Source organism: Gavialis gangeticus, unplaced genomic scaffold, assembly GCF_001723915.1.
Source record: "Gavialis gangeticus isolate Ggan-Ray unplaced genomic scaffold, GavGan_comp1, whole genome shotgun sequence".
Classification (NCBI taxonomy): domain Eukaryota; kingdom Metazoa; phylum Chordata; order Crocodylia; family Gavialidae; genus Gavialis; species Gavialis gangeticus.
In genome coordinates, this window is record NW_017729032.1 from 5,183,330 (window position 1) to 5,208,274 (window position 24,945).

At 48.3% G+C, this 24,945-nt stretch overlaps 1 protein-coding gene across 1 annotated transcript in view; it reads right to left on the reverse strand.

The window, feature by feature from the left end:
* Positions 1-11,709, reverse strand: part of GAB2 (GRB2 associated binding protein 2) — a 77,269-nt gene extending 65,560 nt beyond the window's left edge. Inside the window, exon 1 of the mRNA XM_019524442.1 lies at positions 11,415-11,709. Within this exon, the coding sequence (XP_019379987.1) occupies positions 11,415-11,676 (262 nt within the window). The 5' untranslated portion in view covers positions 11,677-11,709. The remainder of the gene's footprint in view (positions 1-11,414) is intronic.
* Positions 11,710-24,945: the final 13,236 nt, after the last annotated feature.

Here is a 24,945-nt window from a genome sequence, read left to right on the forward strand (position 1 = left end):
AATGTTTAGCGAGGAGCCCAACCCAAAGCCAACAGGAAGACTTCTGTTGACTTCAATAGTCTCTGGATCATGCCCAATTCAGAAACACAGTCAGAGGGCTCGTGCTACCAGGATGAATCTGGAGAGGCCCCATCGTGGGGAAAGCTCAGGGCAGGGCAGAGACGGGGCTGCGAAATGCCTCTCTGAATTCAGGGGTGCTCCTTCGCTCAATACAGCTCTGAAATGCGGGCTATGCAGAAGAACAAGGCTCATTTTAATCAGGGAAAGGAAATATAGACTGGCAAAGAAGTGAGACAGGAAGGAGGGAGGGGAAAGGGGAATGCTTTCTACCTGGCTAGCACATTGCGCGTATGTGCATGTATATGTGTGGGCACATGTGTGTGTCAGATATAAAAGGGGAGAATTCAGCCCAGCACAGGCACCTAAAGAAAAGCAGGTGTTCAGCACCCGCACCTTGTGCTGAAGTTAACTTCTCTTATAAATGCCACAGAGCCAGGTGCCCGGTGTCTCAGAAAGCTGCACCGTGTTTTTTGAGGTGGTGAATGGCAAATTTAAGGCTCCTAACTCACAGCATCCAAGTGGGAACTCTGTTGCCTGTATTCCTCCATCATGGGAACAGCTGGTCTGCAGAAAGGACCTTGATCAGGAGGGCCAAATGTTGTAACACCAGTAGAGCACCGCAATAGCAATAAATGCACAGCTCTTCACTGCATCTGCAAACAGGTGTGTAATGGAGGCAGCAGGGGCCACATCCCCAACTTGTTTGTGCACAGGAGGAACGAGCTGAACATGGTAGGGGGTAGAGGGAGGAGAAGGGGAAACCCAGGCATGACCCCTTATCTTCTACTCTGCTCTGCCCACCACCTAGGTATTGCACAAAGGTTTCACTTCAGTCAGGGCACTGTATCATCAGCACTAAAGGATACAGATGTGTGCCAGGCACAATAACAAGGAAGTCCTTGGCCTCTGCTGCAGCCAGGACTATTTCCTTAGCATGAGAATTTGTACCCTGGCAGTGTAAGAGGCTGCTGCACAGCATACAGGCTCCCCAGGGGCTGCGTTGGCTCCCAGAGCCTCTCCACAACTCCGCTTCCCAGCACCCCTTGGGAACTACCTTCCTTCCTCCCTATAGGTGTGAATTTGGCATTTCTCAGGGTACTTAACTGCAGGCCCTGGCAGAAGGCTGCATGCTGGGGGCAGCACAGCCTCCCCCTCCCCCAGTTCAGGGTTCACTTCAAAACTCTCCTGGATTAGAAAATCATCCAGGAATCAGGACTCATGGTAGAGGTGGTATCTTTTATTAGACCAACTAGATTTTTGCAAAAAAAATTCTTTAACTGCAAGCTTTCAGGTGCAACCTGGATACCTAAAATCATCCAGGAGTTTTCTCTCACCTCCTGCCTGAATCTTGTGCCTCCCTCTGCTCCCTTTCTCCTGCTCTGCTAACAGCAGCCTCTGCTCTGTCTTTCCGCTCACTCTTCTGCTGTTCCTGCCATTGTGTATGTGATAAGCCCACCAGCAGCCCTCTCAGACACACTGCACTGCTGCCTCCTATACCAGAGGTCATGCTGGGGAAGCAGAAGTGAGCTGCAAAGCATAGGCTGGATCAGGACCCCTCCAGGGATCAAGCCCCAGCTGGGCCAGCAGCATGCACAGGGATTGGGCCCATGGACCAATGAGTTAAATCTGCTGCTGATTTTAATCTGGGGAAAAAAAAGTGTGTCCGAGTTTGGGAAACACTGAGACAGGTGCTGCAGGTGGGCTGATTAGCATGGGAGTGGGCTAATTGCTCAGCAGTGCTAATTAACCCCTCTGAAGTGCCATATGGAAGTGCCTACACTGCTTCCTGATCAGGAGGCAGCTTGTCTGGAGCAGGCATTGCCTTCCTTTCTCGCTGGCTGGGAACGATGGAGACATGGCTGGAGCTTTCTTTGAACCACTTTATCTTGCCTGTCTTCCATCTTTGTCCTCATTTACATTTGTTGCTTACTTATTTTTACTTAAGGATATCTTAACACGGGCTATTTAGCTAGGGAACACCCAGCCCCAGGGCCTAGTTATAATTGACACAAGGCTATTATCAGGCAGTAGGTTCCTGAATACGTGTTGGCAGGGGAGAGCTCTGAAGATGGAGCAGGTGGAGGGCAAGGTAAGGGTTTATGCCATCTGAGTGGGAACCGAAGCAGGTGGAAGGGGCAGCAGGGGAGGACATGGAGAGATGCTTAGGAAAGAAGCAGGCCAGCAAACAAAGGAGTTTCGTGCAGTGAAGGCCAGCTGCTGGAGCAGGGAAAACCTGTGGGGGGCAAGAAGATGTGTTTAATGTGGTGAAAGGTCACAGCCAAAGGAGGGACTGAAAGACAGTTGTCAGAGTGGCAAGCTAGGGTAGAAAGCTCAGCTGCAGATGATCTTTATGTGAATCTCAGTGATTACCACAGCAGGTAGGACCCTCCTGTGCAAAGCACTGGGCAAACGCAACTATTCTTGACCAAAACTGTGGTATTTGTCACTGCGCTAACTCAGGTCTTCTTCCTTGTGGTTCGTGCTTCATTTCTGCTTGCTATGATCATGTACCATGTTATACACTAGCAACCTGAACCATTGAAAACCACGAGACGGGCTCCCAAAACCCATGTGGTTGGCTTAAAAATGATGTGCTTTTAAAAAAAAAAAACAAAAGCCACTTTGAATCCTTTTTATTTGCTCTCTCATTAGCTTTCTGCTACCATGAAAGCTAGAGAGATGTATTTTTATAATAAAAATTTAGTCTTGTATAATTGCGTGACTCCAGGAGTCAAAACTTTAAGCAAATTGCTCACTGTTGTAACACCTGAGATGCAATGTGAGATAAGATAGCACAGGGTGGCAAGAATGAACAATACCAGGGAGGTAAAGTGACTTTGTCTGATTACAAAGGAAAGGCAAATGGGCCCAAATGTCCTGATTCCCAGCCCTGTGCTGTGGACTTGATCTCAGAGAAATATAGCAAAGAGACAGACAGGACCCTCTACACTTTGCATGTGGCTGAAACAGAGCAATACAGGCATACAGAAAGCTGATCCAACAGCGTACAGCAATAAGACACACTACCAGGGGGCAGCTATCAAGAGAACATGGTATTCAGTTTTAAACAGCACTGATTTATTCAAGGCCTGGAAAAAATGTCCTATGCAGAAAAGCCTTCCCCTTGCAGACCACAGAGATGCTACAGCAGAGGAGAGAGGCAGTTGCCTCTATTGGGAACATCAGTGCAGAAAGCTATCAAAGCTACCAGCTCAACAGGCAGAAAGGCTGAAATCTTCCCTTTCCTTTACTGGAGAAACAGCTTCTGACATTTTTAGGTTATATCTCCAGGATGTTAAGACTTGGAGCGACCAGGAGATGTGGCTGGGAACCAGGAGATGAGTTTTATCTGCCCCCTCGATGAAAATGCGCTACCCCTTGAGTGGGAGCACCAGCTCCGAGACCTCCCTCAGTGGCTCAGTTTGGCTTTCACAGGGCAGAGGGAGCTTTGCCATTGATCCCAAAGGGCTGCAGGATGGGGCCTCAGCCTGCTGGATAGTGAACAGGAGTTCATTTAGATAAGGAGCTGCTGCATGCATTTGTGCGAGAGGGAGAAAAATGGTTGCAGCCACTGCCGTCCAGAGGCCGAATCTGGCCAAGTAAGGGATCTCTTGCCCATCCCTTACGGTGGGAGTGTTTCTAGGATGGTGGAGACTCCGACTTTCCCAGACCAGCTCTGTGCCCCATTCCCTCTTGCTCCCAGCCGTGCCAGGAGAAAGACTCTCAAGGTCCCCATGAAAAGTTACTGTCTGTTGCATTCAGCAAGACAATAAAAGTAGAGCGAGTGCTGGGGATTGAGCTGACCTTTGCTTTGAAATGCCATCGCGTTGATGCTCAGCTTTAGCACATAACACAGGCCCCAATCTCTATCCCCAGCCTCCTCTCCCTGGTCTTTGCTATTGCCTGCAGGAGCTGGCCCTGTGCAGGCCACATGGGCAGCAAACAAAGCCTCCTTCTTGACTGTCTCCTTGTGAGCTCGGCTTTGCGTGACTAGTTTTGCTACTGTCTTGACAATAAACCCAAAGGAGTGTCACGAGCTTGTGGTCAGGAGAAAGGGCAGAGACAAAACTGAAATCTAGATCTATGCATGAGGTTTATAGGGCAGGGCTGTACCATCTGCCCGTTAAAACAAAAACCCAGCCCATTGCAGAGATTTAATCATGATGATTTTAATCATTTTCAAAGATTAAAATGGAGTGAGAGGTTACCGCCCTGAAACTCAAGAGCAAGAATGTCAACAGCTTGGCCCTTCTTGGGATCTGATCCTTTGACTTGGAGAAGGGACCTTGTCTTTCTGCATTAGTATTATTACTATTATAATTGCTTTAGTGCCTACAGTGCTGGGAGCAGGAGGCCATATTGCAGGTGCAGCACAAATGCACAGGATGAGTGTCCTGGTCTCAAACAGCTTAGACTTTAAACAGGAAAGAGGTAGGATGAAAACAGAGGTGAAGGGACTTGCTGAAGGTTACCAGCAAACCAACACCACAGCTGGGGATAGTCTCTAAGCCAGTACCTCTCCATTGGACAGCTCTGACTCTCAGCGGACAGTACTGTGCATATGCGTGGCCATGCAGAATGAAAGAATAGGTTAGATTTCATGGGGTATGTTATGGTCAAAGGACCTCAAACTGTACCATTCCCCCCGCCCCAATGTTTGTATCTCCTTGAATCTCCATCATTTATCTTGGTAGCGTTTTGGCTGGAGCTTTCCTCAGACCCAAAAAAGGGTTAACAGTGCACAACATATGTTTAGCAGGGCTCCTTTCCCCAAAAACAAACAAAACTTATGAGAAAATACAGTTCACAGCTGAAACCTGGCTGGCTGCCCACTGTGGCAAGGGAAATGCAGATGGTCAGAAACACAGCACAATAATAATGAGCTTGTGTTTCTTCAACTGTCCATGTCTAGGGGGCTCTGGGAAACCTGTAGCAGCGTAATAATAAATGAGCCTAACACAAATGAGGGAGCTATAAGAAAGCCATTCCAGCAGGTCTGGCAGAGTAACCCAGAAAGGTGCCACCGCTAGCCCAGCTGGACTCCTCCAGGTGTTAGGCCAGCTGTGAGCCCCACTCCTTGGGGGTTTTCAAAAGCTGACTAGACAAAGCCTTGGCTGGGATGATGTAGCTGAGGCTGGTCCTGCTTTGAGCAAGGCATTGCACTAGATCTGACCTCCTGAGGTCCCTGCCAACCCTCATTTTCTATGATTCCTCTCTTTGCTTACTGAACACCACTCTACCTAGTTGGCAGCTATAGATGCTTTAGCAGGTCTCAGGAAAACATTTCAGTTCGTGCCCTGTGCCTGAAAGCTTGCAAAGAACTTTGTTCCAACTCCTCAGTTGGTCTAGTAGGAGATATCAAATCTACCCAAAGAACTGGCCTACCTCAGTTCATGCTGAGCTTTTAGAAAAAGCCTGCTGGAGGCAGATCACCCACATCTACCTCCTGTGGGTCTCCTGCACCTTCCTTTGGCACATCTAAGACCAGCCACTGCAAGTACACTGGTCTGGCCCAGCTCAGTCTGTTCCCAGGCAGATTCACAGAAGTTCAAGACTGGAAGGGACTTTGTGGGATCAGGTCCAGCCCCCTTGCTCTGGGCAGGAAAGACTGCTGGGGTCAAATAACCCCTGCAAGGTGTGGATCCAGTCTCCTTTTGAAGATCTCCAGGGTAGGTGCCTGCACCACCCCCGCTGGGAGTCTATTCCAGAGTCTGGCCATACAAACAGTGAAGAAGTTTTTCCTTACAGCCAGGCTGAGCTGGATAATAATAGTATCTGAACTATTATCTAATCAGGATAATATCTGAACTATAATCCAGATGTGGGTTCCTTTTTCTTACAACCCCTGCATTTCAAAATCAAAGACTAGATCACACCCTGATTGTAGCTAATGGGGCGCATGCTGGAAGTAAAACAGGTGCTGTGTTGCTTTTGGAGATGGGATTCAGTGCACTGCAGGACTGAGTCCTAAACGATTTGCCAGCAGCCCTTCAACTCGCTGTGTAAAAGGTGACCTGGGAAAGAAATCGGACACACTTTCGGACAGGTATAAATGATGTTAATCAGCAGAGCGATTATTTTACTGCTGTATTTCAATACAACCTTCATGTGACACAGGTATATTGGTCTCAAGCTGTCTTAAGTTGTGGGCACATGACCAACATGCCATGGGGTAGAAAAGGGCAGGGTTTTAACTCTGCATCAGATGGTCCCACGGAATAAGCTGAAGTCTTACCCCATGGTAAGTGGAAGCCAAACTTTCAATGAAAAAAGCATGTGTTAACTTATACGTACCTCAGATTAAGTATGTGCACATGGGTGTCAAGGCAGAGCAGGTGGCATGTTATGAGACCCCACCCCAGTCACCCCACAGTAATTTGTTCATCTGCCCATCCCCATAGACTGGTGTGGTTTATTCCCCTCTGTCCTGGGGAGTAGCTATATCCATGAATATAACTTTATCTGCCAGTTGTGCTTTAAGAACACTTAAAATATGCTCTTGAGGCCTTTTTCTGCCCCTGGAGCTAGCAGCAACTGCATGAGAAGCAGGTGCAACCATCGTCCACTTTGGTTTGGGAGGTGTTCTGGTTGGCAGGTGTTGCCTGCCCTTTGTGGTCAACAGGTTGGACACCCTGGTAATTTGGACAAGTTGTAGCTCCTGGACCAGCAGCACACAAGGCTTGTACAACTGGGATCTGGGCCTATAGACAGACATTGCCAAACTAAGTGGATCAGCTGCAATAGGACATATTCTACCACAGCTGACCTGCTTTATCGGGTAAAACACACTGCCCACTGTCCCGTGTTGGACAGGGGTCTGATGTGGAACAATAGGTGATGTTTTTACTCTTAGAAATCCTCTTGTTCCTGACACAGACGCTAACCTCAGCTCTTGCAGTGACAGCTGAGAAGCAGGGGCTCGTGCCTGGGTTCTGAGGATCTCAGCTTTGCTTTTACGCCCCTCTCCTTGAGAAGCAGCTGGGAAGAGCAATGACAAGAACATACACATAGCCCAGGTCTTCCCTGTCTACTTCTCCTGCCCAGCAGCACTGCCCTCAAGTACTCTGCGCTGCTCCCCACGGGCTGCCACCAAAACTGGGAGCAGTGTGGCCACATCCATGTGGCACTTCAACCACACCAATCAGCACTAATCAGCAGACTAATTTTGCAGCACTGATTCAGTGACAAGTTGCCTGCTTTTGTACTAATTAAGCTGTCTCTATTGCTGGGCATGGGGAGTTTATTGCACAGATAGCTGGCATCCTGTATCCAAGGTCTTCAGATTGCTTTATGAATATTCACTGGACAGACCAAGAAAGTGGTACACTGTCACCACCAGAGGAACTGCAACCATCTGCTGGGGGCTGTGGGTTAGTTTGTTAACTTCTGCAGCTCTCTTGCTGTGAAAGTACTGCTGCCCATACAGGTACCTCCTGCTTGCTGCATTCATTCACCATCTCTCATTTATACTGAGATTGTCAGTTTTTAAGGGCAGAGATGGGTTTTCATTATGTTCAGCACCTGGCACATTGATAGGCATGACCTCACAGCTGCTAATACTTTCACCACCTTCCCCGAGTGAGGTCCAATGACTTGTCTGGAGTTATAAGGGTAGAGGTGTAATAGTGACCCAAGGACTCCAACCCCTAACTAACAACCCTTCTCCCCAAGCTTTGCTGCTGTCTCAGCACACTTATGACCAGGACTTGTTTGGAAACCATGAGCCCTGGCAGAGTTCAAGGACTTGGGTTTTCTGTCAGTACAGAGCTGTCCTGCATTTCTCCATTTAAATTCCTACTATCACAGAATTGCTTCAACCTCTCACTGTGTGCTGGCTTACTATTATGAACAGTAAGATGCATGGGGGTTTCAGTGGGCACCAGGATGAAGCCACCAGGCCTGAGACGCAAATCAGCATCCACAGTGTCCTACTGCATTGACGTGCCTTGATGCACACTGAACTGTCCAGAAGCTCATACAGCCTTTTGCTTGGGGAGAGAAGAAAGAGCTCAGGATCAGACCTGGGACCTGCCACCTGCCATTACAGTGGATTAGCCTTCAGCTGGCAATTGTGGTAAGTATGAAGTCCAGTCTGGCTTTGGGAGGTGGGTGGAGTTTGCGACACTGGTGCAGGTTTAGTTAAATCATTGGTTTTATCTGAAGTGGAGCCTCTCGCTCTTTCTACCATGCCTGGATGCACTGGCTGAATTAACAGGGCATATAATGCAGCCCTTTGCTAGACTGACTCGGAAACTGTTCATGGCAGTCCGGTGCTCCCTCAGACAAGCTCCTTACCTACAGCACTGAGCAACAGCTATTTTGTTTCAGAAGTGACTTTTATTCCTGATGTTAATCCCCGGTCCTTTGGGGATGTACGTTTGCAATTTAACACCCTCTGTGCTCCTTTTTGGGACAAGGCTGCTTTTACTGTGGTGCTGCTGCTATCTAGACTTATCTTTCACTTCATCCCAGTATCGATCCTACTTTCTCTGTGCTGGAGGCTTGTTTCACTACATAGAAAAACTCAGGCTGGAATACAATTTCTTCCAGCTGAATGCAATCAAAACAAAAGGCCCTGACTGGGTAGCTCTTGCCAAAGGTGTTCGCTATTACGCTGAATCCTGATAGCCATAAAATTAGCATCAGATCTGGATGCAGTTTACTTAGCTTGACCTTTCTCTGAAAGATGATGTTTGCAACATTATCGGGGACTCTTTATGGCACTCGTACAAGCATTGCCAAGGTGATATCCTGTTTAATGCGTCAATTGATGAAGCCTGGATTTATGCTATTGTGATACTGTGTTTGTTGTCCCGCCTGCCTACCCTTTGGCAGGGCTTCAGCTTGGGCAGACTGCAGCTGCTCCATTATCGACCAAAACACACTGGACACTGTTATAGATAGCATAAGGATGTTAGCGTCTATGAAGCTCACACAAGAGTCAGGACCTGGCTGTGCTAGGTGCTGTACAGAAGTGTAACAGAGGACACATGGAGAACTCCTGGTCTATATAAAAAAGGACACAACAAGTGGATACAGTGGACAAGTCCTAGACTCTTAGGCCTGAAATTCAGACTTGCTAGCTGTCTTTCAGGCTGTGAATATAGCTAGCTGCAAAGAGCCTGTTTTACAGGTCTACCCTACATTACTGGTAAGACAAACATTTAACTATGATGGCTGAGGCAGGGATGATCCTGCCTTGAGAAGACGTTGGACTAGATGACCTCCTGAGGGTCTTTCCAGCCCAATTGTTCTATTGTTATGGCCTTTGGGGAGCTGAGGGGTGTGTGTGGGTAGAGAGGATGGGATTACGTCTGTTTTATTGTTACCTCATCTCATCACTTATTTACTCAGCACCATAGGGGACTGATCTCAGACATCACGCTAGGAGATGTTCTCAGGACTGATTTCAAAGAAAATAAGGTGGCGATTTCTCCCTTCTGATGTAGGTTTTGGGAGGGACTCATTATACCATCTCTAATCTATACGCCTTGGCAGTAGATTAAAGGAATATAGATTAAAGCAGGTTCGCTGCATCCATTCCAAGAGGAACCTTGCATATGCTTTCCTTTTGCTGGTTTTACAAACCTGATTCTGGTCCCGGAGCAGAAATGTGTAATGATGACTATAGTTGTTGCCTTCCCAGTGCACTAGGCTGCTGAATCAAATTCCATGGGTTAGGGTTAGAGCTGTTCTCAAAGTGCTTGTAATGTAGGCAATCTCATCAATACAAATGGAATTGGGAATGGATTACATACAGACTCTCCTTTCTGCCACGGCATCCCCATCCGCTGGGTTCTTCCAGCCTGCATTCATGTTGCCCTTTCAGCTGCCTCTGTCTGTGGGAACTGGAATGGCTTTGTGGGATCGCTTGGCACCATGCAATACTGTTTAAAAGAAATATCTCTGTCCAGCCTGCAAATACACTCAGAGGAAGCCAGAGAAGCCCACCATTGTCTTAGCCCATGCTCACACTGCCAGGACACAATAGTATGGTGTGCATTTGAGAACGGTTGATGCTCATGAAATAAGCCACATTGACTCTCCTGTTATACAAACCACCATTGGCTTTTACTTCTTCCTTCCTGCCAGCCTCTCACCTGTGCCTAATCACACTCATACGGAGGGGTGGGTAGCTGAACTCTTCCACCCAAACACTATTTGCCTATGGCTGACCCCTGAGTGCCAACTCTAGCCACGGATGCTGTGATGTGGACACAGCATCCCTACCCCCACTCAGCTTGTCTCTTCTATTTGCACATCCCACCCATTACCCTCAGATCCTCCCGTGGAGAAGAGGACATGTTCCTGCCAATTCTGAAAGCCTCTGACAGGACTTAGCTGATGGCAACAGTTTTGTTTTTTTTTTTTTTTATTTCTTAAAAGGCTCTGAAGCTTGCAAGATAGGAAGGGGATGACACCAGTATTGTGTAAGTGGTGCAGTCTCCTGTTTGTCCTCCTAAAGGATAGGTCTGGGAACTCTCCCGTCACTTTTAGCCCGCTAAACCTCACTGATGTCATCAAGGCTGGGTTCTCAGTTAACTCTATGCTGATCCCCATGGTACCACAGTGCCCTCAATGGTAGGGCAACCGTATTAGCGGGGACAGTCCCATTTTATTTAGTTAGTTCGTTATTACTATTAGTCCCGTTTTAGCTGGGACAGTCCCGGCTTTCAGAGGCTGGTCCCAGCCAGCTGTTGGGAATTATAATGGGCATCCCAGAAACGCAGGGCATAGTCTGGGGTGCAGGGCAGTCTGGCTGGCACACAGCCCTGCCCCCACGAACCCGGGAGAGCACGGGCACACACACACACGCACACGCAGTCACACACACGCTGTTGTGGTGCAGAAATACCCCAAGTGACTTCTCAAAGGTTGGGCAGGTAGCTGGCGGCAGAGCCAGAAGCAGCACTCTACACTCATACACTCCACCCCAAAGGCCCATGCACCTGGTCCCATTTCTCTGCTGCTGAAGAAATGAGAGATGGCACAAGCTCTGTGAGGCTGGGGTGGTGGGCTGCAGCTAGGAAGCAGCGGTGAGATCATTTTAGGGAGAAAGCCAGATGTCGTGGTCTGGAGGGCAGAGATAGGCAGGGAGGCTGGAGAGGCTGAGGAATGCCTGAGTGGTGCAGTGGCCCAGAGAGAGCTTCACATTTAGTGATCAAAGGACCAATCCCAGCTCCCGTGCCTGACTTCAAAAAGAGCAAAGTCAGGCTGCAAATCCCCCAACTCTTTGTCTGATCTAGCAGAGCAACTGGCTCCAAAAGGAGGGAATAGGGGTTAAGCCCACTTTCTTAGGGCAGAGTTTGATGCAAAGGGAATAGGTAACCTATTCCAAACACAAATCCCGGTACCTGTGTTCTCCTCTGACTGGTTGAAGCCACAGATCTGGCAGATGCTACGAACCCACTTGTTCATGTCCTCCTCTGTCTCGGCAACCAGGTAGAAGGTCCGGTCGCTGGTCTTGATGTCAAAGACGTAGCTGTCCTGCAGCTCCTTCTTGTTGAAGGTCAGCCCTGCGTCCACTTGCTCACAGAAATTGAGGTTGATCACACGCAGGGGCTTTTTGGAGTGGTCGTTCTTGTAGTATTCCAGGACATCCGGGTCGCCGCTCATCCGACCGCTCCGCAGAATGAACCAGCGTTTCTTCCATGCCTGAAAACCCAAAAGAAACAGCGTTAGCAACACCTGAGAGGAGTAGGATCCCAGGAGCTGGGGGTGGATCTAGAAGTTTGAAAAGGGGGTGCAGATGGTGAGGTGCACGATCACATATAAAACAACACACATTTTTCTCCAGTTAAAAATAAACTAGAAGATTTACTAATATGCCAGGGGCCAAGGGCTGTAATATTGCATTTAAGATTGCAGCAAAAACAAATATAACTTTATCAGAATGAGTGAAAAGCAATCTGTAGGACTGTGAAATTGGAGCTTCATTACCAGGAGCAGCTAACAAACAGCAGAATGGCAGAACAAAGGACACAGGCAGGCAAAGTTATTTAGGGAGATGGGATACCTGATATCAAAGGATAGTTTGACTGGTGGGCATTCAGTAAAGGGAGTCAGTGGAGTGGAAGAAGTGGGGCTGGAGCCTCTGGCTGCACAGAGCAGAGCAGGGCTTGAATGGTGGTGTCATCACTAAAAGCCTGGCCCTGCAGCCACTGCCAAATTCAGGGCTTTGGATCCTTGCTTACCATATAAAATGGCTGTGGTTGCAGGACCGGGGAAGGTTTACCTCACTCTTGGCAGTGACACCTCCTATCACAGCAGCGTCTGCCCCCACTCAGCTCCGTGTGGCTGGAGGTTCAAGCCCCTCTACCTCCATTCCAGTACCCGAGGTTGTGCCCTCTATCAGGTATGCTTCTGGGGGGCGGAAATCGGAGCAACGCTCGGGGAGAGGGTGGAGCATAACTTAGGCCATTCCTGCCACTCCTGTCTGATGGGATGGTTGAGGGCTGATCCTCAAAAGGGCCCAGTGATCCTGCTGAGATGGTTGGAGGAAAAGGCCCAAGAATAGAAACGGTGTCAGGACTGAGCTCCTATTCCAGTGCTCAGCTCAGCATCTCATGACCTGCAAGTTCTGTGCTCCCCAGTGCCAAGTCATTTGTGGGAAGACATTAGCATCAGTAATCACTACAAAACAAGTCCCAGACCCTTTGGATACAAGGTCCCAGAGAAACAGTCTTGCAGAAACACCTTGGGGGAGTCATTGCAATGAAGTTTGACAGTAACCCGAGCATGACTACAAGAGCTCCCTGTCCTCTGGATCTTTAAATGCCAGTATTCAAGAGGCAAATAAGAACAATGAGAAGCAGCTATTTTTTTAATATCAGGAATAATGCCAAGAAGATCCGTGGAGAATCCAGACTTCATTTATTTGCAAAATCTTCTGTTCCTTCTGTAGGAAGGAAATTCGTTAGTAAAGAAAGTGCTATTGATTCTTAAAAGCACTGCTTGCCTTTAGCTACCGGGCTCTACTTTACTCCCAGCAGCATCCCCGTCAAGGCCACCTCTGGGGAAAGCCTCATGGGTTTACGTTGCTCTAGACAAACTGGAAAATAAATGTCACCTGCCAGCCCCTGGGAGCTTGCACAAATGAAACGTTTTGCTGCTCGGCAGTCTCTCCTCCCTCCTGCAAGCACTGGCTTTGTATGTAGGGAAGGGCTGGCAGAGAGCAGCAGGCTTGAACGGCTGTTTTGCAGCTCCTGCATCTTTTGCCAAGAAGCACATGTGTTCGCAGAATATGCATTGGCCCGGCTGCAGGGATCTGAGAGCAGGAATGAATCTGTGACCTGGGCTGGAATTTGAAAAACACCAAACAAATCTGGACAGCAGAGGCTGTCAAGTTTGCTCTGGTGGAAGCCTGCTCGGAGGAGAACAGCATGCAGCCGCCTGCTTTGGCTGGAGGAGTAGGGGGCTGCTTAATGATAACACAAAGCACTTCCTATGAGGGCTGCTCTGAGGCTTTAAACCACAGGACATCTGGGGTGGAGGGTGGCACGGAGGCCTACTGCCCTTGTAAGAGTTTGATTTAATTACAACCTAATTTTGCAGGCCTGTGGGTTTGGGATAAGGCTCCCCCACGTGCTGGCTGTATGTCTCAGCTAAAAAAAAGCAATGCAGGCCAGTGGGCTGAGCTCCGGACAAACTCTAATCCCAGGTTTGAGGGATCCCTGCTGGTTTTTTGAGCAAGTCTCCATGCCTCAGTTTCCCCCTGCATGAGATGGGAATTATAATCCGGCATTATCCTGCAGAGTCCTACGGAGATACCTGCAGGTCACTCTGAACACAAAAAGTTACTACCTAGTTGTGACCGATGCATGCTATTGTTGTCGAGTCTGATGTCCCACGGACTGCATGCCAGAGGTTTCCCTATCTGCACATCTTCCCAGATCATAGCTCTGTTGTAAAGGGATGCCACACCACTGATGCAGGTCCGAGCGCCCCAAAGGCTGCTCTAACCTCTGCCAGGGCTGATGTGGGCTGTCTCAGAGAATGAAGGAGTTTTGTTTTGTTTTTTTAAAGAAAATGTTCATGTTCCAAGCCAAATTGGCCAAATCAAGTCCAAATCCATGAGTCAGTCCAGAACTGGAAGTGCCCCTACAACAGGCAAACATCCTCCAACCCCACCAGGGCCTTCAAATATTTCCAATGTCTTTTGGCAGGCATCCTACGTGCTGGCCCAAGCCTGGAGGCTTGGGGTTCAGATGCCCCCCAAGTTTTGCCTACCCTCAGCCATCTGGCCTCAGAAACAAGCTAGGGAGGAGCCTCCCATTTCCATAAAGTGGGCTTTAACCCCCAACACCTCAGTGGGTACTAAACCATGCCAGAAGAACAATTATCCCCCAGGGCCTTAAGGAAAACTGCCTTCCTGGACTCAGATCCATGGTGTTTACTGACAGTCTTGCCTCCCTGACCTTGCACTGACTGGATCTTGGTGCCAGAAAGAATCTGGGCCTAGATCGGACTTTCCCTGATGTTCAGGGCCATTTGGATGCTGGCCTCATGCTTTCTTGCAAGCTTCAGAGACTTACCCAGATGCTGACTTTTATGAAGACTCTTCCCTAACACATACTTATTAAGCTTTTCTGAGCATGCTCTTCCCTGGCTGTACGCATATGCAATACCTATGAGTGTTCATGGGAGTTACTGCCCATAAACCTATATGAAAACACTGGGTAAGATGCTCCCTTGATTTTGCTGGAGCCCCATCAGTTTGTGCTACTTGAAAATCTGGCCTCTTACCTTCAGACAGTTGCATTAAAATCATTTACGCTGCCCGTGCATGAAGAAGAACAAATGTGTTTGTGCTAGATAAACTTCGTGTCAGACTTGCACTACACTGAAACAGCAGCGTGCGCTGATAAATGGGTTACTGGAGATAGCTTGCTGGTCATTTGCCAAGCTAAGTAGAGCTGTTTTCATTTTATGCCTGAGGTTCACATGTCCTTTTTGTTGAATAAAATGTCAGTTTTATCTATTAAAAACTCCAGGGAATGAACACAAAGTCACCAAAAACAGTCAGTTTAATAGGCTAAAGGAAAAAATACGAGCCCATGAATAACAAAGTCCATGGCCATGTACGTGCTGCATGGTAATAGCCTGCCTTGCGATTTTTGAAATTTTCTTTTTAAAGCCCCAGCTTTTGGAGCCAAGTCATGACAGGAGAATTTCATTTGTCATTCAAAAAATAAGCTCCCTTCATTTCTAGCTCTCCTGGTTGTGGAGAAAAGTTGGAGAATGTAAGCAGGAAAAGCTGTCCCAGGAGCCACTGGGCAAGTAGAAAGAACCCCAGATTTATTATTTAAAAGCAGTCTCATGATTTCTCATGGCATGGCATGGGCCATATGGAAGACAAAAGACCACCTGCAAAAATCGATCTTCGCGATCAAGCCACTGCCTGAGGTAAGGGACCGTTTACCATGAATAAGGATGGCAGAATCCAGGTTTAAGATCAATTTGCTACCATGAGACTCGTATTCTGTCCAACAGAAAGGTGGTGGCTTGTCACCTGCCCCAAAACTGCAGTGACTTCCATAATACGGAGGAGCTTGCAGCAACCTCGATTGTTAACAGAGGGGCGGAAATGACATCTTCCTGCATACATTGCTCCTAAGCAGAACGATTTACCGAGAAGCATTTCTTGCTGGGACTTATTGAACTCTGGGCTACGCAGCCACAGTCATGATCCGGGTGACACCAGTGTCATGGCGTAATAAAACACAACAAAGTTCTCTACGGTTTGGTCACTGCCTGGCCATCATTTCAACTAGAGGGCAGGCAGGCGCTATTTTGTACGTATTCTGTCTGGCTTAGAAAGTTACCAGAATCTAATCATGCTCCTATCCAAATATTGCCAGTGCTGAACTGCTACGACATCATGAGAAAATAGGAGAGGTATGTCGAAAGCCAATCTGGAACTGTATTTGCTTTGGCAGCTGTTGTGTTATCCCAGCAAACGGAAACCATGTCCACAAACCTACACGTGAACGTGTGTGTGTCATAACAAGAACATCGTACTTCACACTGGAATTACTTCAGCTTTCATTTATCAGCGCTCTGCTGATATCCCAGCTGGGCTCCGGCACACACAGGAAAGTTTTGTTCACGTTACTTATATTGGAAGCAATTCAAGGCAGGAACCTTGACTTGTGTTTGCTAGTATGGCATTGTGCACAACAACGGCGCTTCAGAAAGCACAAACGACTATAAAGACAAAACTTGACTCCCGGCCCCGGAAAGGATCTGTCGGAGGAGACACACCTCTGAGCCCGTCTATGCCAGGCAATGGCTTAAAGCATCTCGGCATCAGCTGGTAGAGAATTTAGACTCTCCAGCTCAGAAGGACAAGAGTCCTGTTATTTGAACTAAAGAGTTCAGCTGTCAACAGTGCAAGGCTCAGATCCACTGAACCCATCCTACACACGCACGCTCACACTCCTTATTAGGGTCCACTTCATCCTGGTCTCTATTGTAGGGCATCCTGTTACATTATTTAGACCAGGTCTTTGAGAATTTGGTGACCTAAATGTAAAAACTGTGCAGTCATTTCTCCAAACAATCTGATTTTCACTTCTCTTCTTGAAGGCTTATAAATAGCCTTTGTTTGTGTCTCCAGGATTTGTAATCTAATTAGTTTTGCGCTAATTCTCAAACTGGCCACCGGCGCCAGGAAATCAAGTGCAGTGTAATCTTCCAAAAGCAGTAGAGCAGCAAATCTTTTAGCAATACAACTCAGAGGATGGTCATTCAGAATTCAATTCAATTTAGGAAACAATCACAATCTTTTCTTTCAAAAGGCTGCTCTTAGAGGAACTACCTATATGGAGTGTGTATGTGCATGTGTAGCTACGCCTACTGCAAAAAAAAAAAAGAAAGAAAGGAAAAGAAAATCACCATAGCTTTATAACCCATGATTTTGTAGTGGATCAGACGAAGTACTGAGAAACGTCCTTGCAAACATTTTAGTCCAGCTTCATGCACAGAATGTGCCTTTGGCCTCCTTCCGATAAAACTGAGCCCTGAACAGCTCTAGCTCCCAAACTGTTTTCCAAGGCTCAATTATTAACCCCACACTGTTCACAAAACCCCCCCAAAAACTAGAGACCTGCAGCACAGCTGCATATAAACCATTGGTCTCCTCAGGCTGGGGCGTGCTCCATGCACTAGAGGATATTGTGCCTTCATACCCTCACACTTTCAAAAAACCATGAATCAGGGGCCCCAGAAACAGGAAATTGCCTTAAAAATCCTACGCTTGAGAAAAGCCAGGAAAATGTTGGGTTCTTGTCATTTGTCTTTTGACTTCTGAGCCTTCGTGGATACCGTTTCAAGCCTATTCTGCAAACACAAAAGCTATTAACGTACCTTTAGAAAGAAAAGCTGAGGTTCTCATATAATCACCTGACTCCTGGAGCTAGGGCTTGAAGAAAAACACCAAGGTATAGGGCATGAGAACTGGCAACACTTCAAAGGCTGACCTTTGCATCTTTCACAGACACAGCCCCCTCTCCAGGTCTCCCTATTCTGTGTGTTATCAGTGGAAATCCCTATCCAAGGCCTCTTCTGGTTAATATGTGGCACAGCTGACAGTTGTGTGAGCAATTCAGGTGGCTGGTAAGTGGGAGACGCCAGTAGTAAAAACTGAACAGCATTACGTGTGTGACCTGCCTCTGTATGTGAACCTCTTTTATTCCCTTTACAACCCTGATGCTTATTAATATTTTACAAAAACACTGAATGAGTGATTAACAGTTCCCGTCTCACCTAATCTCACTGGGCATTCATGCCGGGCTTATCACCATAGCTACTACATCATACTCCTCCGATTGAAATTCTTCTAAATTACATTGTGTCCCCACCAGCCAGAGAGCGATTTATCAGATTTTACTGTTCTAGAGGGAACAAACGTGTCCTGTAATTGTCCTTGGAAGGGAAAATAATGGCTGTACTGATGTAGCATAAAAACAAAGGCTCTGAGGCTGTAGGGCCCCATGTACAGCCCACTGAAGCTAATGGACAACCAAGGACCTTAATGGGCTTTGGACCAGGCTCAGAGATGCTAATGGAAATTAGATTCTTTGCTGCAATCTCATGTAATTGCTGCTGAACTTGGGACGAGGCTTTCCACTCTTCTCCACGCAGCTGACTCAAGCCCTTAAACAGTGAGTTTAGCCTGTCGTGTTTACCACGTACGACTTCTCCATTTTGGGGTCAGCGGCAGGCAGACCTGCTGCAGGTTTTCTCTCTTCCTTTTCAGGCGGGGAATCTCAATTTTTCCCCCCGATTGTTTGAGGAAAGACGTTTCTCCTGCTTCCTTGGCTTTTGGACGCCACATTCAATGCAAGGTCTGTTTAAGCTCCTCCGCCCCCCTGGCGCAGATCGGAAAGTCATTACCTTCTCGAGTTTCTGCTGGCCATGGTATCTGTTTGCACGCTTTGATTGCTGATACCCTGTATGTGTGGGATGAGCCAGTGTTTTAAGTATCTCTCTCCAGTAAAGTGCATTGCAGGGAAGTGCAGTGACGTATCGCAATGTAACATGCTGCCTAGGGTGCAGCATCATGGGCACTGTTTATCGGTAAGTCATGCTGTTTGCTTCTTGGGATATTAGGACTGCCCAGATATAGGTCTTTTAGCTTCCCTACTGTACCTAACTATTGTCCCTGAGAAGGTATTAAAGAGACTGTCCAAGATCACAACCAGAGTCTGGAACAGAACATGCCTGACATGTCCACACAGCCAAATGATGGACTGGTTGCAGCACATGCCAGCACACCCCTGCCAGCACAGGGAACAAGATCAGCGAACATCCATCCCATGGCCCTTGCCTTACCAGCATATGCACTCTCCAGGGACTATGGGTACCTACTGTTGCAGCTTCACTTTGCTGCAAAACCTGTTTCCCCTTGTTTCTGCAGAGATAATGGAGCCTCTCCCATCACTGCAGTATGGCTCTAGCCAAGGGTAGTATTTGTTTAACTGCTTCATGATGGGAAGAGGCCAGCAGTTTCAGAGCCTGTAAAACGGTGCTTGTGCAGCATAACTTTCCAGCTGTGTGGTCTTGGGGTCACATCAGGTTGTTCTGCCATCAAAGGATGGCTGCTCAGTGACCCGAAGATCACTGAAACATATTTGGATGATTCACAGTTACTTCTTTTGAAGGCAATTGTGAAAAAAAAGGAATGTAAATTCTTCCCAGTCTCTGATCATCTGGACTGTTAATTATTACAGAATTAACACATCTGTGCCTATTATAAGAGGACTCTCCTGTGCCTCATCATAGTTGAAGAGCTTGTGAATGCTTAGAAAAAAATGACCCATTTCCAGGTGGAAATTGGAGCCGGATGGCCTTGATAATATTGCAGTCAGCGGAAATCAGGGTTGCTCTGTTCGCTCGATTGGGATGACAGCACTTGGTTCAGGAGTTCCTCAATTTGGCCAGGGAGAGACTGAATGGCTATGTGTGCATTTGAACCCCATGGCGCATGCTCATTGTATGGCATAGTGGGATCTGATCCCCAATCCCAACAATCCCAACATGTGTGGCATAACAGGAGGTGCAATTTTTGGATTGAGGTTCAGATCCCAATCACACCCATTCTACTTGTCGATGCAGGGGGAGCCTGGGATCGTGATCTCATGCTTCCCCTGCTCCAGCAAACTGAATGATGAGTGCCCAGCAGGTGCCAACAAGCAGCTGGATGTTGAACCTGGCACCACACCAGGGTCTCAAACTAGTCCCTGTGTGGTCTGGGGCTGATTGTCAGCCCTGCCCAGATAGCCCCGGGTCCCATTCAGCATGCCTGCCCAGGCAGTCAATCAGCTGATTGCTGGCCCCAATGGGGACAGCCCCAGGTTTGAGACCCAGGACTGTCTGGGCCAGGGTTGACAATCAGCTGATTGTCAAAACCCCATGCCTAGCAGCTCTGGCCAGGCTCCCTGCTGGGGAAACCAAAGGATTTAAACCTGTGGGTTTAAAATCCCTAGTGAGGAAGCCCTTTGGCTATCCCACTCCCCCAACCCTAGGCCAACAATCTGCAGTTTGTTAGTCTCGGCGTCCCCCCTGCAGTCCCAGGGACAAACAACCAGCTCATCGTCAGCCCTGGCCACAGGTTACATTTAAGGCACCAAAAAAATCAGCCATAAAAATATTCTATATTATTTGTGGACCACTTTTATGGCTCCTTTCCCACTTCATGGTGCCTTAAATTGGGTGCACATGTACACCCGACACGTAACACATTCAGTCGCAGCATAAATGTCACATGTAGAGAGGGCTGGTGAGAATAAGCAAGGTTCTGGGCTCCTTGTAAATAGACTCTTGCCTGGATGCCCACCTGTACTTCTGCCAGTGACCCTCCTTGATGTGCTCTTTATGAGTCCTCTGCCTGACCTGACAATAAGGTCAATGCTGCAATGGGGAGGGAGGGCTGCCATTTGGGAGATGGAGTTAGTGAAGGGGTGGATGGATAAAAGCCAACTCCTGAGCCTGGACCAGCTGCCAGTACTCTTCTAAGGGTAGAGGTGGGGTCACCTTCACAAACTAGAAGGTGATCAGATAAATTCAGAAAAGTCAGCCTGGCCATTTCCGTGAGAGCATGAGGATAGGGTCAGTGACAGCAATTTGCCACAGACTGAAAACGGGTACGTGGGCATTTACCACTTAGCAGCTGACCCACAATAAGTCTCTGCCCTTTTTTAATTTGCTGTGAATTGTTTTTCTGTCCACAACCTAGGAACCACCCCTGGAAAACAACCGTGTGTGCACGCATGTGTGTGATCTACGTGGAGAGGGGAGATTACAATAGGAGGTATAATTACGCCATACAGACCAATCTGGAGCTAGCAAGGAAACAAGCCAGATGACTACAGCAGTCATTTCCCACCTCTAGATGCTATAGGCCTAATTCTGATTTTCCTGATGCCCATGTAAAATCAAGACCCTCATCACTGAAGGCAGCAGATTGACACTAAGAAAGAAAGATCAGGCCGTGCAGTTCTGCGTGTGCACAAATAGACAGCAGCCAAGGTGATTTAGCAGGGCACAGAATGGCTCCTGCTAGTTCATTACGGCTACCTGCTACCTGCTCAGTCACTGATGTGCATGGATGAAGTTCTGTGTCTGCACAAATTTCCTTTGTGGCAGCTCTAATACCTGCTCCCGGTTTTCATTCGGAAGCCTGCTTGTGCCCACGACGAGCCCTTTCACATGACAGACTGCACACTGTTAAACATATCCAGCCTACAGCCTTGGGCACATCAGCGTGGCAGAAAGGACTGCTGATTGCATTTGTTCTGCCCGAGGCACTCGCACTTGTGCTCCAGGAGGTGCTGGAAGAACCCAGATGTTTCTAATGAATGAGTCAGTGATGGGAAGACATCCTCCAGCCAGGCCAACACAGGGCAGGACCACCACAGCAGGCAGATATGCTGGGGTACTGCTCAAGAAGCCAGCACAGCCCATCCAACTCACGGAAGCAACAGCATTGCTTATGATGCACCCTGATGCTACCAGAGTCCAAGAGGAGCTGGGAACAGACCCTTCACCAGAAGAAAAACAGGCATTTTGAGGGTGTGAGCACCATTTAAGGAGAGAAGAGGCAGGTGCAAGGGCCCACAGTGGGTTGGGGGAGTCTCATCAAGCAGACTCGGTGGGGAGGAAGTGGCCAAGGCAGTCTGGAGATGAGCTCCTACTGCTGCCACAGACTCTCTGTGTGATCTTGGGGAAGTCACCTACATCTCTTGGTTTCATACCCAGAAAATGAGGATGGTAGTACTTCCCTACCTTGCTGGAGGGCAGTAAGACTGTTGTGCAATAAAACCTATGAAACACTCAGATGCTGTGATGACAACCCCTTAGGTAGACAGCTGTCCTTCCTCCGTCTTCACTGCTGCACAATCCTTCAGGCTCTCACTGCTTAGGCTCTGCGGAGTCACTGAGTTGTACTTCCCATCTCCTGCAGTTCAGAGGGGCAATGGCAAGTCAGTAACGAGCCGTCCTGGAGGAGGTTCAACATGACAGAGGCGTTGGTGTCAGCCAGTCTGGAGAGATGCTGTTCCCTTATGGACATGACTACATCACAGGGGAATGCAGGGCTCTCTTCCCATTACGCCAGTGCTTCTCAGACTGTGGTGCACAGAGCGCTTGACGGTAACCTGCCCTGAGCCGGCAAGCGACCCAGTGCTAACTCATCTTCCTTTAGTCACTGGCTGCTTTTACAGGAGTCTGGACACTTCACAGAGAAGAGGAGTCTGGAGGCCTGTCCCAGCAGATGGAAGCAAGGCACCAGGTAACACGTGCAGAGGGTCCAAGGCACACAGCCAGCCACCTCTTTTTGTGTCCTTTTCTCCTGCTCTCCTCTCTAGGAACCACCTCCTGGTCAAGCCCTTCCTCCTTCCAGTGCCACCTTAAAACACACTCCTGCGGCTAAGGCCCTACACCTCTGCCCTGCCGTTACTGAAGTGTTATCTGCAAAGTTTGGGGACATCCAGGCTCTGACTGCCTGTTTCCTCTGCTGACAGGTGTCCCAATCCAAGCCCTAATTCACTGGGATAGTCTTTGCCCACATGCGCTGTCCCCTTGACATCACCGGTGGCTCATGTGATGACTATATATACAAGCTTGCATAATCTGGCTTAGTGAAGCGCTCCAATGAGCTAAAGGAGGGAGATTGTCAACCATGACCTTGAACCTGGAGTCTCAAGTGGTTTCTTAGGTATCTGGGCCTAGGTCAGGGAAGGTACCTTGAAGATAAAGAGGGAGACCTTGGACTTGATATGCTGTGGGAACCCAGAACAGGGACTGGAGGATGTGTTTGTCGCAGCCGGAGTTGCTACGAAGCACTGCAGCGTGTCTTCACTATTGGTATCTGGAGCATCTAAAGAGCTGAAGACCTTGTGTCCAGGTAGATGGCATTGCGGTTGACCAGCTGAGAGGTGAGAAGCTGGGGCTTAGTTAATGTCCAACAGGATGGGACAGTCTCCTAGCTGACTGGACATGGCAGAGAGCATGGCACACAGACGTTAAGTGCAGAGCAGAGTTGCCTTTGGAAAGACAAGCTGAGGGAGAAGTTCCTTTGTGTAGCATCTACGATCTCTCATGATCACACTGCAGGTTGTATGGGCCTGAGCCTCTACCACGAGTCAGTGGACATTTTGAGAGCTGCAATGCAGCACTTGTAACTCCATATTAGCACATTCAATCAGCATGACTATGACACGCTTGAAGATCTATGTTATTTCAGCAACCAAATCTATTCATCTCCATCATATTGTGTTATCCTAACTTTTCTGAAATAGAGAAGCTCAGGCTAAGCCAGCTTGATGCTTGTGACCTTATGCAAACACAATGCATTGGATGTATAAGCTGAAGAGTGTGGAAGCTTTTCCATTATTCACCGTATTAGCACGCACACTTTATCAGACTGCGCTCAGCTGCTCCACAATCTGGCACTGACTTAAGAGTCCTGGCAGGACTATTCTTTGGAAACAGAGAGACAGACAGCGGCGTGCTTTACTGAGGACAAGGCCTTTCTCTAAATCAGTCAGCATGGTACTGCAGTTACCTCACTATGAAAACAGACCACGCAGAACACGACTTAGCAACGGGTTTGTTGTCAGCATATTACTAACGATTAAGGCCAAATCTGGAGTGAATATCAACCAGCAGACCTCCACTGACATCACGTCACTGTCCTTCATATACATCACCTGCTGATTTGGCCAGCTGTAGTAATCTGCAGCGAGACTCTAGATCAGTGGTACTCCTCAACACATCCAGCCGCGTGGGCCAGATGAGTGGCAGGGAGCTGGTTCGTAGGCTGGATTTGGTGCCTGGGATTGGTCCATTGATCTGATCCAGTGCAGGTCCATGGGTGTGATTTGGTGGGCAGGGCTGGCCCCATGCGTTGGCCAGAACCCGCACTCTGGACCTGGCTGCAGACCAACTCCGTAGGCTGGCCCCATTCAGCGCATGGGGCCATGTCATCCAGCAATGGGCTCCCCATGGGTCTGAAAATGTTGTGGTGGGGGAGTGGTGGCAATGTTAGTTCCTGTTGCAATTGCCCAGGGCATCAGCAATTAATGCTGCTACCTCTCCTCTGCCACCACACTGCCATACCCATGGACAGCCCCATGGGCTAGATGACGTGGCGTCATATACCACGGTTGAGAATCAGTGCTGTTGAGCTGACTTCACGGTTCAACAATAAAGAACAGAGCAAGGGCTGCTTGAATTGGTGTAGCCTGCACCACGTGTGAAACAGCTCAGCTAGGAACAGCCCGTGGAAAAGGGCAGTCCAGTATATGGAGCATTAGTGTAGCATTGTGGTAAGTTGGGAGCAAGAAACGTGGTCCTGACTATGCCACTGACCTGCCGTGTGTCCTTGGGGAAGTCACTTTACTTCTCTGCCTCTCTTCCTGTTGTCTGACTGCCTGTTTACATTTCCAGCAGTGCAGGCCAGGCTTGCCTCCCACTAGGTATGAATATACTCAGCACTGGTTGTGAATATACTGTGCAGCCCTGATCTCAGCTTGAGTCTCTAGGCCATGCAACAAATACTTGTATGGAATACCAACCCAGCATGACCTCCAGCTTTGATCTGTCAGCGTTCCCCTGGGGATGCTGCTCTGCTGAGAAGACGAGAAGGCCAAACCAATTCCAGGTTAGACTGGAGATGAAATTGGCCCTAACAGCTTATTACTATGCAATAATTCTCGGGGAGAACTGTGGCAGAAAGCCACCTTGGTTTCTCCCCAAAAATCTCTGCCCTGTGACACTGTGATTTAAATCTCTGTGCTGTGACCATTCAATCAGGATGGGCCCAGCACACAGGGGACCACACCCTCAGCCTGTCTCTTTAGGGAACTGGAGCTGGCTGCATTC